The 12059-nt window shown below is 42.2% G+C and overlaps 1 protein-coding gene across 4 annotated transcripts in view; it reads right to left on the minus strand.

Moving 5' to 3' along the window:
- The window catches only part of tbc1d24 (TBC1 domain family, member 24), an 83270-nt gene that overhangs the window by 43932 nt on the left and 27279 nt on the right, over positions 1–12059 (minus strand). For 2 of the 4 annotated variants that reach the window (XM_072269219.1, XM_072269221.1), the window contains exon 2: positions 977–2016. In XM_072269219.1, the coding sequence (XP_072125320.1) occupies positions 977–1965 (989 nt within the window). In that variant the 5' untranslated portion in view covers positions 1966–2016. Of the gene's footprint in view, positions 1–976; positions 2020–12059 lie in introns of all 4 variants that reach the window. The other 2 variants (XM_072269218.1, XM_072269220.1) reach the window with 1 other exon arrangement.

Consider the following 12059-nt stretch of genomic DNA (forward strand, 5'->3'; position numbering starts at 1 on the left):
TTTAATAATCTTATAACAGAGGTCTTGTCTGTGAGTTTTTCCAGCAGATTATGTATCACTACAGATTCCAGCAAGAACGAGAGACAGAACTACATGATAAGATGCAAAAAGTGGACAGTCAGCACATTTTTCTCCAAGGCATATTGGCTAATATGATGGCATAATTTTAAGATGATTGGCTGAAAGTATGGGGGAAGGTCAAAATGCCAGAGGCAGTCTTTTAAAATGATACACAGACAGTGATGGGTGCATGGAATGTGCTGCCAGGGGAGGTGGTAAAGGCAGATACATTAGGGACATTTAAGAGACTCTTAGATAGGCACATGGATGATAGTATAATAGAGGGCTATGTGGGAGAGACGGGTTAGATTGACCTTAGAGTAGGTTAAGAGGTTGGCACAATATCATGGGCCAAAGGGCTTGTAGTGTGCTGTACTTCTGTATATTCTATGCAATGATGCAGGGTCTCAGCCAGAAATGTCGACCCTGCTTTTGCCTTGATCACTGCTGCTTGATCTACAGAGTTTCTCCAGCAGTTTATTTTTTGCTCTAGATTTCAGTATCTGCAATCTCTTATCTCTCCACTCCAAAAAATGTGGTTTGAATACTTTGTCTTCAGTTAATAGTGACGGAAAGAATCTAGAATCAAAATTAACTGAAATTATGCCTTCAGAGTGTTTGGAAGAAAATATTTTAGTAGAGAGCTAGGTATCATAATCCTGAGGTTAAAGTAAGTATTTTAATATGGCAATAAACCAGATTCAATGCTGGAGAAATTCAGGAGGTCAGGCAGCAGCTACGGAGAGGACCAAACAGTCAGTATTTTGGGATGAGACCCTTCATCAGGACTCATGAAGGGTCTCAGCTCCAACCATCAACTGATTACTCCTTTCATAATGCTGACTTCCCCCAGCGTTGTGTGTGTTGCTCTGGATTACCAGCAAATGTAGAACCTCTTGTGAGCCAGATTCAATACCTCTTTTGATTGACAGTGACACCCTTTTTCTTCAGTGCTTTCTCATTAGCATCTCTGAGTAAACGGAGCTCTTTACGGGAGAATAGACGAATGGAAAATGCCTTCTCCAACAGCTTCTCAACTGAGATGTGCTCGCTGATCCCCTGGGCAAAGCTCTGAATGTCAGCTCGAACATTGGCAGATTTCCCAAGCTGTTTGATTCTGAATTTGTTGAAGAACTTGAGGAGAGCTAGTGCCACCCTGTACAGGACCTTACATCCTTCAACAAAGAAGATATCCAACACACGAGCTGCATAGTTAAAGGGGAAGTCTCCAAATATCCATCGCAGCCAATCAGAGTAAACTTCTAGTACATCCTCTGAAGCACTTACAATCAACTTGTGAGCTCCCGGGCAGTATTTGTTAGCTAAGTCTCCGAAAGTCATGCAGGAGGATTTGTAGGCTAGAAAGGTTTGGTCGAAGAAGTGTTTTGTCCGGTCATTGCAGGCAAGGAGACGGCAGACCTTTTCGAAGCAGTCTGCTTCATCTGCACTGTAGTGCAGGAGCAGCGCCACGATGGCTGGAAGCACAGGACAGAAAGAGATATCTGGAAACTGGCTGGAAATACACACCACTATCTTCCTAACTGCACCAATTCCATTCACATTCAGGCAATAGTTTGGGATGGTGCTGCCATCCACAAATTCTGGCAGTGATAATGTGGAAGCATTTCTTTTCCAAGTGATTTTCTCCACAATATCTCTGTAGACCTCAGCATCTGGAGTCACAGTCCTGCATGGGACAGCTTTGATGATTTGCTCATAGACTTTGCCCCTTAGAGAGTGGTTCTTTGCCCAATATCCTTGCCTGGCGAATTGTTTTAACATGTCATCATCTATGAATGCTGGCATCACAGGGCAGTCCTTCTCCACACTGGTCATCTTGTCCCAGGCCACAAACTGATTCCCTTGTGAAGCAGTCATGGGCAAGGACTTCACCAAGTCTTCCATTGCTCTACCACGGTGGAGGGTTCAGTCTTTATGGATGATGCATGTTTTTCACTGCTGGCCAAAAAAAAAGAAAAAAACAAATTAGCATTTTACACCCACTATACCAATAGCATCTAAGGAAGATATTAAATAAGAACATAAGAAACAGAAGCAGGAGTAGCCCTTGTCTCTACTTTACTATTCCACAAGACCTTGGCTGATCTTAGCCTCAACATTACTTTCCCACGCTCTCCCCATGTCTCTTGACATCTTGTTCTGATAAGCAGTCTTGAATACATTCAGTGACTTTACCACTGTTGGATCTCAATTTAATTTCTGATCCTTAGGGTTCCTCCAGGGGTCAAGAATAGCGAGCAGCCTTAATTCAAGAATTTCAGTTCATTTTAAAGTACAAACACACCGATACTAAGCAAACTAAGTAAAGAGCTGAGAAACGACACTAAGACACTACTGCTAAGGGGTGTAAGACACAGGAGTAAAGATGGTGGTTCCAAAAGATCTATCACTTTTATAGATAAGACGTTCTTTAGATAGTGATGAATTTATAGACTACATAATTAAAACAATTACATCATGTAATGTAATACTTAGCCAATGAGAAATGAGAAAGGTGATAAACCGTTAGGTTAGCTGCTATACTGCTTTCTACCAGTAAATGTGAAAAATATGAGTTTGTTAACAAGTACAAATCTTATAAAAAAATATTATTTAAAAAAGACCGTGATTTCCACCACCACCTTTGAGGCAGGGAATTCCAAAAATTTATAACCGCTCCAGAAGAAAATCCTCCTCTTTGAAATGTAAAGACTATTTATTTTGAAATTAGTTTTAAATAGGGAACTATCTTCACTGCATCCATAGAACGTAGAACATCACAGTGCAGTACTCCGGCCCACAATGTGCCAGCTGGGAATGGAAGGGTACGGTTGATGTGTATGTAGAACAGATTTAGTTTAGTATGGCATCATGATTAGTGCAGACACTGAAGGACAAACAGCCTGTTTCTGCGCAGTATTGTTCTATGCTTAGTACTCATTTCATAACTTCCATTCAGTTTTATATCTAAACATTGTAATCTTGTTGTTCTTAAACTAGCTGTCATGTTTGCCCACACAATGATGCCAGCACCTCAGATCTAATAGATTAGTTGCAATGTACTTGAGAACATTGAGAACTTCATTTATCCTACATCATAGCAAGCTAAAGTATTGCACAGAGAGAGAAAAGACACCCAGCACAAAACTACTAGTGAGTAAATCTCTGTACTTCTGACGCAAAACGTAAGAACATGAGAAATAGCAGCAGGAGTAGGCCATCTGCTCCACCATTCAATAAGATCATCTCCACCTACCTGCCTTTCCCCCCATAAACCCTTAATTCCTCTACTATGCAAAAATTTATCCAACCTTGTCGTAAATATTTATATTTACTGAGATAGCCAAAGTTCATGACATTTGTCAGTAATAATAAACCTGATTTTGATTATGAAAATGCAGATAAGAATATGGGCCAAATAGTAATCCTTTCCCCTTTAATTTTGTTTTTACAAGAAAGCTTTTTAATGCTTTGAATTATGCATGATCAGTCCATATCAATAATCAGTAGCATTAGTGAGAAGAGAACCCTCTCCCCACTGACGATGTTAACTGCTTCAAAATTAGTTTTTAATTTTGGATTTCTTGCATTTGCAGCTTTTGCTCCCAATATAATTATATTTTTTAATGTGTGGGAAGATAATACTTTTAAAGAAAAAAAAATAAAGCATTTGGAAAAATCTACTTTATTATCCAAAATACACTCATGTAGTTTTATGCACAGTTGAAAGAGACCAGCAACAGTGCCACTGTTTCAGATTGTGGAACTGCTGAAGTTTCACCATCCTATTAGTGTTTACACTTCAAACACACAGTGTTCAAATGTCAGAGCTTGGATCAACTGACAATATCTGGAGATCTTTATTGCAAACAATTGCTTTCAAAGTAGCATAAACAGGTGTTAAACTTTGAGCTCATAGCTAGGTCACAGCAAAGATAGTGACAACTGTAAGTACATCTGTAAGTAACTGTTTCAGTTTGAAATATGTTTACAAGCATATAATCATTCCCTTTGCTCCTCCGTTATCGCAGTACTACAGGTTCAAACTTCAAGGCCAAATTATGTGTGCTCATATGATCCAAACATGCTTTTTTCATTATTTATTTCGATACCGCACTGTAACAGGTCCTTTCAGCCCAATAAACCTACACCACCCAATTACATATGACCAACTAACCTACTAAAACGCGGTAGGATGCACCTGGAGGAAACCTACATGGTCACGGGAAGAAACTACAAATTCCCTAGAGACAGTGGAGGGGATTGAACCCGGGTCGCTGGTGCTGTAAAGCTACAATACTGTGTTGCACCAAATGTTTGAAGTTGATTGAAATAGGTTATTTGCATGCTCTGGAAATACTTATGGGTTTCTCTTACATTTCTAGTGTCAGGCACCAAGTTTGCATTCTGACCCTCAGTTCACTAAACAATTACAGTAGTGTTCAATAGAATATATAGTCAGTGGCCACATCATTAGGTACCTCCTGTACCCATTAGAGTGGCCACTGAGTGTAGGTTCATAATCTTCTGGCTGCTGTAGCTCAACCACTTCAAATTTCAACACATTGCGTGTTCAGAGATGCTTTTCTGCACACCACTGTTGGAACATGTGGTTATTTAAGTTACTGTTGCCTTTCTGTCAGCTTGAACCAGTGTCTGGCCATTCTCTTCTGACCTCTTTCATTAACAAGGCATTTTTACCCACACAACTACTGCTTATTGAATTTTTTTTTGGTTTTTTTCCACCATTCTCTGTAAACTCTAGAGACTCTTGTATATGAAAATCTCAGGAGATCAGCAGTTTCTAAGATACCCACCATACCTTCTGGCACGAAAAATCATTGCACAGTCAAAGTCACTTAGATCACATTTCTTCCTCATTTTGATGTTTGGTCTGAGCAAAAACTGAACCTCTTGACCAGGTCTGGATGCTTTTATGCATTGAGCTGCTGTCATGTGATTGGATGACCTGATATTTGCATTAACGAGCAGGTGTGCCTAATAAAGTGGCCACTGAGTGCACTTCTACATTGATTTTTGCCTCCACTAATCCACAGATGTCACTGTCTTCTGCTGGACTCAGGAACCTTCCCAGGATCCATTAAAAATAGCCAATCCTCTAGTGCACCCAGAAAGTTGGTGGCAAAAACTTCGTTGTAAAGGCCAGTGCCATCACCATGTTATAATGACTTGATGTTAGACCACCTCAGTGCATCCAGTGGGCTATATTACTGTTTTGTGACTGTATATCAAGTCAAGTTTGTTGTCATTTCGACCATAAGCTGCTGGTACAGTACACAGAAAAAACAAAACAACATTGCTCCAGGACCCTGATGCGACATGAATCAACACAAAACTACACTAGACTAAGTGAGACAGCACAAGGCTACACTAGACTACGTGAAACAACATAAAAACTGCACTAGACTACAGACCTGCACAGGACTACATAAAGGGCACAAAACAGTGCAGGGCAGAACAATAATTAATAAACAAGACGATAGGCACAGTAGAGGACAAATTACAATATAATAATAAATGATGTAGATGTCAGTCTAGACTCTGGGTATTAAGGAGTCTGATGGCTTGGGGGAAGAAACTGTTGCACAGTCTGGTCGTGAGAGCCCGAATGCTTCAGTACCTTTTGCCAGATGGCAGGAGGGAGAAGAGTTTGTATGAGGGGTGCGTGGGGTCCTTCACAATACTGTTAGCTTTGCAGATGCAGCGTGTGGTATAAATGTCTGTAATAGCAGGAAGAGAGACCCCCATGATTTTCTCAGCTGACCTCACTAACCGCTGCAGGGTCTTGCAATCCGAGACGGTGCAATTCCCGAACGAGGCAGTGATGCAGCTGCTCAGGATGCTCTCGATACATCCTCTGGAGAATGCGGTGAGGATGGGTGGGTGGGAGGTGGACTTTTCTCAGCCTTCGCAGAAAGTAGAGACGCTGCTGGGCTTTCTTGGCTATGGAGCTGGTGTTGAGGGACCAGGTGAGATTCTCCGCCAGGTGAACACCAAGAAATTTGGTGCTCTTGACGATCTCAATGGAGTAGCCGTCAATGTTCAACGGAGAGTGGTCGCTCTGTGCTCTCCTGAAGTCAACAACCATCTCTTTTGTTTTGTTCACATTCAGAGACAGGTTGTTGGCTCTGCACCAGTCTGTTAGCCGCTGCACCAGTCTGTATGCTGACTCGTCGTCCTTGCTGATGAGACCCACCATGGTCGTGTCATCGGCAAATCTGATGATGTGATTCGAGCTGTGTATTGCTGCACAGTCGTGGGTCAGCAGAGTGTGTTTCTATCTATGTGCTATATGCAGTGTGTGTCTGCTGGTTCTGTTTAGTTTGGCTTATTCATAGGAATGGTTGAATGACAATTAAACTTGAATTTGCATGTTGCAGTTTATGCAATCAAGAGCAAGAATACTAGCAGGTTCCACACACAACACAGGAAAACAAGACCTTTCAGCTCTTTGAGCCGCACCACCCAACAACCCTGATTTAACCGGAACCTAATCGCGGAACAATTTACAATGAACAACTAACTTATTCAGTTAATTGGACTGTGGGAAGAAACCAGAGTACCCAGAGAAAACCCACACATTCCATGGGGAGGATGTATAGAGACTCCTTACAGATGATGCCGGGAACTCCAACACCCCAGGGCTGTAGTGGCTTTGCACTAACAGCTATACTACCATGATGCCTATTATAAATAGGATGGCTTGCTCTGAATTCAGTGCTTCTGCTCAATACTGCTTAAGTGTGGTGCAATAATATGGTGCTGCTGACCAAAACATAGAGACTTCACTTAGATGCCCCCGTCTCAGCAGGCAGAACATCAACAGTAACCAGATTTACAACTTTGCCAGTTTTTAACATAGAACATAGAATAGTACAGCACAGTACAGGCCCTTCGGCCCACAATGTTGTGCCGACCCTCAAACCCTGCCTCCCATATAAGCCCCCACCTTAGAAACATCATGAGTCGAGAAATCTTTCAACCTATACAGTCATCGCAGCTTCTGGGTTGCGGGTTGAAGAACAACCATCTTCCCATCCCGACATGTCAGTCCATGGCCTCCTCTACTGTCACAATGAGGCAACACTTGGGTTGTAAGAGCAACATCTTACATTCCCTCTGAATAGCCTCCAACCTGGCATGAACATCAGTTTCTCAAACTTCCAGTAATTGCCGTCCCCTCTCCTACACTATTTCTGTTTCCCTTTCTCATCTTATCTCCTTACCTGTCCATCACCTCTCTGTGGTGCTCCTCCCCCCTTCCCTTTTTTCCATGTCTTTCCTCTACCCTCTCCTATCAGATCCTCCCTTCCCCAGCCCTTTACCTCTTTCACCAATTTCCCAGCTCCTTTCTTCACCCCTCCTTCTCTCCCTCTCCCAGTTTCACCTATCACCTACCACTTCATACTTCTTCCTCCCCTCCCCTACCTTCTTACTCATTTCCGACCCCCCCCCCCCCGCGTCTTGATGAAGTGTCTCAGTCTGAAACTTCGACTGTACTCTTTTCCATAGATGCTGCCTGGCCTGCTGAGTTCCTCCAGTATTTTGTGTATCTTGCATTTACAACATCTGCAGATGTCCTCGTGTTTGTGAACCATCTACTGACATTGGCAGAAATGTTAATGAGATATCATTTGGAAGAACTGTCTTGCTGAAATTTTTTTTTAAACTGCACATGTCAGAAACCTGCCCATGTGTGGCAGGTGCAAAAGGCGTGGATGTTTTGCTAAATACCATCAAAATTGGGAAACTGAGAAAATGAGTCAGTTTTAAGTTTAAAGCAGAGGGTGGGGAACAGAATAAAGAAAATTTTTTATAAGGTGAGGCCAAGGTTGCCTGGGTTACATAGAAACATAGAAAATAGGTGCAGGAGTAGGCCATTCGGCCCTTCAAGCCTGCACCGCCATTTATTATGATCATGGCTGATCATCCAACTCAGAACCCTGCATTAGCCTTCCCTCCATACCCCCTGATCCCCGTAGCCACAAGGGCCATATCTAACTCCCTCTTAAATATAGCCAATGAACTGGCCTCAACTGTTTCCTGTGGCAGAGAATTCCACAGATTCACCACTCTCTGTGTGAAGAAGTTTTTCCTAATCTCGGTCCTAAAAGGCTTCCCCTTTATCCTCAAACTGTGACCCCTCGTTCTGGACTTCCCCAACATCGGGAACAATCTTCCTGCACCTAGCCTGTCCAATCCCTTTAGGATCTTATACGTTTCAATCAGATCCCCCCTCAATCTTCTAAATTCCAATGAGTACAAGCCCAGTTCATCCAGTCTTTCTTCATATGAAAGTCCTGCCATCCCAGGAATCAATCTGGTGAACCTTCTTTGTACTCCCTCTATGGCAAGGATGTCTTTCCTCAGATTAGGGGACCAAAACTGCACACAATACTCCAGGTGCGGTCTCACCAAGGCCTTATACAACTGCAGTAGTACCTCCCTGCTCCTGTACTCGAATCCTCTTGCTATAAATGCCAACATACCATTCGCCTTTTTCACCGCCTGCTGTACCTGCATGCCCACTTTCAATGACTGGTGTATAATGACACCCAGATCTCGATGCACCTCCCCTTTTCCTAATCGGCCACCATTCAGATAATAATCTGTTTTCCTATTTTTGCCACCAAAGTGGATAACTTCACATTTATCCACATTAAATTGCATCTGCCATGAATTTGCCCACTCACCCAACCTATCCAAGTCACCCTGCATCCTCTTAGCGTCCTCCTCACAGCTAACACTGCCACCCAGCTTCGTGTCATCCGCAAACTTGGAGATGCTGCATTTAATCCCCTCATCCAAGTCATTAATATATATTGTAAACAACTGGAGTCCCAGCACTGAGCCTTGCGGCACCCCACTAGTCACTGCCTGCCATTCTGAAAAGGTCCCGTTTATTCCCACTCTTTGCTTTCCGTCTGCTAACCAATTCTCTATCCACATCAATACCTTACCCCCAATACCGTGTGCTTTAAGTTTGCACACTAATCTCCTGTGTGGGACCTTGTCAAAAGCCTTTTGAAAATCCAAATATACCACATCCACTGGTTCTCCCCTATCCACTCTACTAGTTACATCCTCAAAAAATTCTGAGATTCGTCAGACATGATTTTCCTTTCACAAATCCAATGCTGACTTTGTCCGATGATTTCACCGCTTTCCAAATGTGCTGTTATCACATCTTTGATAACTGACTCCAGCAGTTTCCCCACCACCGACATTAGGCTAACCGGTCTATAATTCCCCGGTTTCTCTCTCCCTCCTTTTTCAAAAAGTGGGGTTACATTAGCCACCCTCCAATCCTCAGGAACTAGTCCAGAATCTAACGAGTTTTGAAAAATTATCACTAATGCATCCACTATTTCTTGGGCTACTTCCTGAAGCACTCTGGGATGCAGACCATCTGGCCCTGGGGATTTATCTGCCTTTAATCCCTTCAATTTACCCAACACCACTTCCCTACTAACATGTATTTCGCTCAGTTCCTCCATCTCACTGGACCCTCTGTCCCCTACTATTTCTGGAAGATTATTTATGTCCTCCTTAGTGAAGGCAGAACCAAAGTAATTATTCAATTGGTCTGCCATGTCCTTGCTCCCCATAATCAATTCACCTGTTTCTGTCTGTAGGGGACCTACATTTGTCTTTACCAGTCTTTTCCTTTTTACATATCTATAAAAGCTTTTACAGTCAGTTTTTATGTTCCCTGCTAGTTTTCTCTCATAATCTTTTTTCCCCTTCCTAATTAAGCCCTTTGGCCTCCTCTGCTGAACTCTGAATTTCTCCCAGTTCTCAGGTGAGTCACTTTTTCTGGCTAACTTGTATGCTTCTTCTTTGGAATTGATACTATCCCTAATTTCTCTTGTTAGCCACGGGTGCACTACCTTCCTTGATTTATTCTTTTGCCAAACTGGGATGAACAATTGTTGTAGTTCATCCATGTAATCCTTAAATGCTTGCCATTGCATATCCACCGTCAATCCTTTAAGTGTCATTTGCCAGTCTATCTTAGCTAATTCACGTCTCATACCTTCAAAGTTACCCCTCTTTAAGTTCAGAACCTTTGTTTCTGAATTAACTATGTCACTCTCCATCTTAATGAAGAATTTCACCATATTATGGTCACTCTTACCCAAGGGGCCTCTCACGACAAGATTGCTAATTAACCCTTCCTCATTGCTCAAAACCCAGTCTAGAATAGCCTGCTCTCTAGTTGGTTCCTCGACATGTTGGTTCAAAAAACCATCCCGCATTCATTCCAAGAAATCCTCTTCCTCAGCACCTTTACCAATTTGGTTCATCCAATCTACATGTAGATTGAAGTCACCCATTATAACTGCTGTTCCTTTATTGCACACATTTCTAATTTCCTGTTTAATACCATCTCCGACCTCACTACTACTGTTAGGTGGCCTGTACACAACTCCCACCAGCGTTTTCTGCCCCTTAGTGTTACGCAGCTCTACCCATATCGATTCCACATCTTCCCGGCTTATGTCCTTCCTTTCTATTGCGTTAATCTCATCTTTAACCAGCAACTCCACCCCACCTCCTTTTCTTTCATGTCTATCCCTCCTGAATATTACTCTCATATAGCTACTATTTCTATGGTTGGTCGTAGGTTTCTGGTCATTCGGATCACCTCACACAGTACATCGATGACAAGTGACTCAGCAATGGTAATGCTATTCATTGTATGTCAAAGGCAAATGCAGGTTTCCCAATCATCAGAAGTGGACATTGCCTGGCATTGTTGCGGCACGAATGTTACTTAACACCTCACGCCTGACTGAATTGGAATTGTTTGACAATGAGGAAGTGGAAATGTGGGTTAGTAATTCTTCCAATGACACAAAGGTTGATAGTGTGGAAGGTTGTAGGTTACAGGTTACAACAGGACATTGACAGGATGCAGAGCTGGGCTGAGAAGTGACAGATGGAATTCAATCCAGAAAAGTAGAAAGTGATACACTGTGGAAGATCAAACTTGACGGCAGAGTTACAAGATAAATAGGATTCTTGGCAGTGTGTAAGATGAGGAATCTGAGGATACACACCCAAAGATCTCTTAAAGCTGCAGTGCAAGTTAATAGGTGGTTAAAAATTTGTACGGTCTTCTGGCCTTTATTGGTCAGGGGATTAAGTTCAAATCATGTGATAATGTTACAGCTCTACAAAACTCTGGTTCGACCACACGGAGTACTGTGTTCAGATTTGGTTTCCTCATTATAGGGAGGTTGTGGAAGCTTTAGAGAGGGTACAGAGGAGATTTACCAGGATGCTGTCTGGATTAGAGAATATGGACTTTCGCCTGCGGCTCAATGGAGTAATACATAAATTTTGTGGCTGCCTTTAATTCCTCCTTTTCCCCAGTTTAAACCTTGAATGTTTAACTTCTATTTTTCAGATCTGAGAGGGAAATAGTTGTCATTATGTCATATCCTTTAAGAAGTGGAAAGCAGTCTTTTGAACCCAGCAATGGAAAGGGAAAAACTTCGAAAGAAAAATCGGAAGATATGCTTGTCTGGGCTGAGTGCTTGGAACGTGCGTTGATGGCTCTCGACAACAAAATAGACAATAACACTTCTGAGTTGAAGTCATTCCGACAGTGTTTTCAGACTATTGAGGAAAACATTATTTCTTTGAATACTGAGTTTAAAGAATTGAAACGTCATATTGTGGATATTTCAACCCGCTTGGACCAGGCTCAACGTAAAATTGTCAATTTAGAGGCGAAGGCTCGTCAGAATAACATTCGAATTATCGGACTGAAGGAAAGTTCTGAGAGTAGGAATTTATTGGACTATTTTGCCAATTTGTTTCAATCTTTGTTTCCGGATACTCTACCTCAGCCTCCCGATATTGAAAGAGCTCAGAGAATTTCCATTTCGCATTCTCAGATTTCAGGTAAAGCTCGGCCAATTTTGGTCAATTTTCTTCACTTTAAAGTTAAAGACCAAATCATAAAATGT

The sequence above is a fragment of the Mobula birostris genome, chromosome 9 (assembly GCF_030028105.1).
Source record: "Mobula birostris isolate sMobBir1 chromosome 9, sMobBir1.hap1, whole genome shotgun sequence".
Taxonomy (NCBI): Eukaryota; Metazoa; Chordata; class Chondrichthyes; order Myliobatiformes; family Myliobatidae; genus Mobula; species Mobula birostris.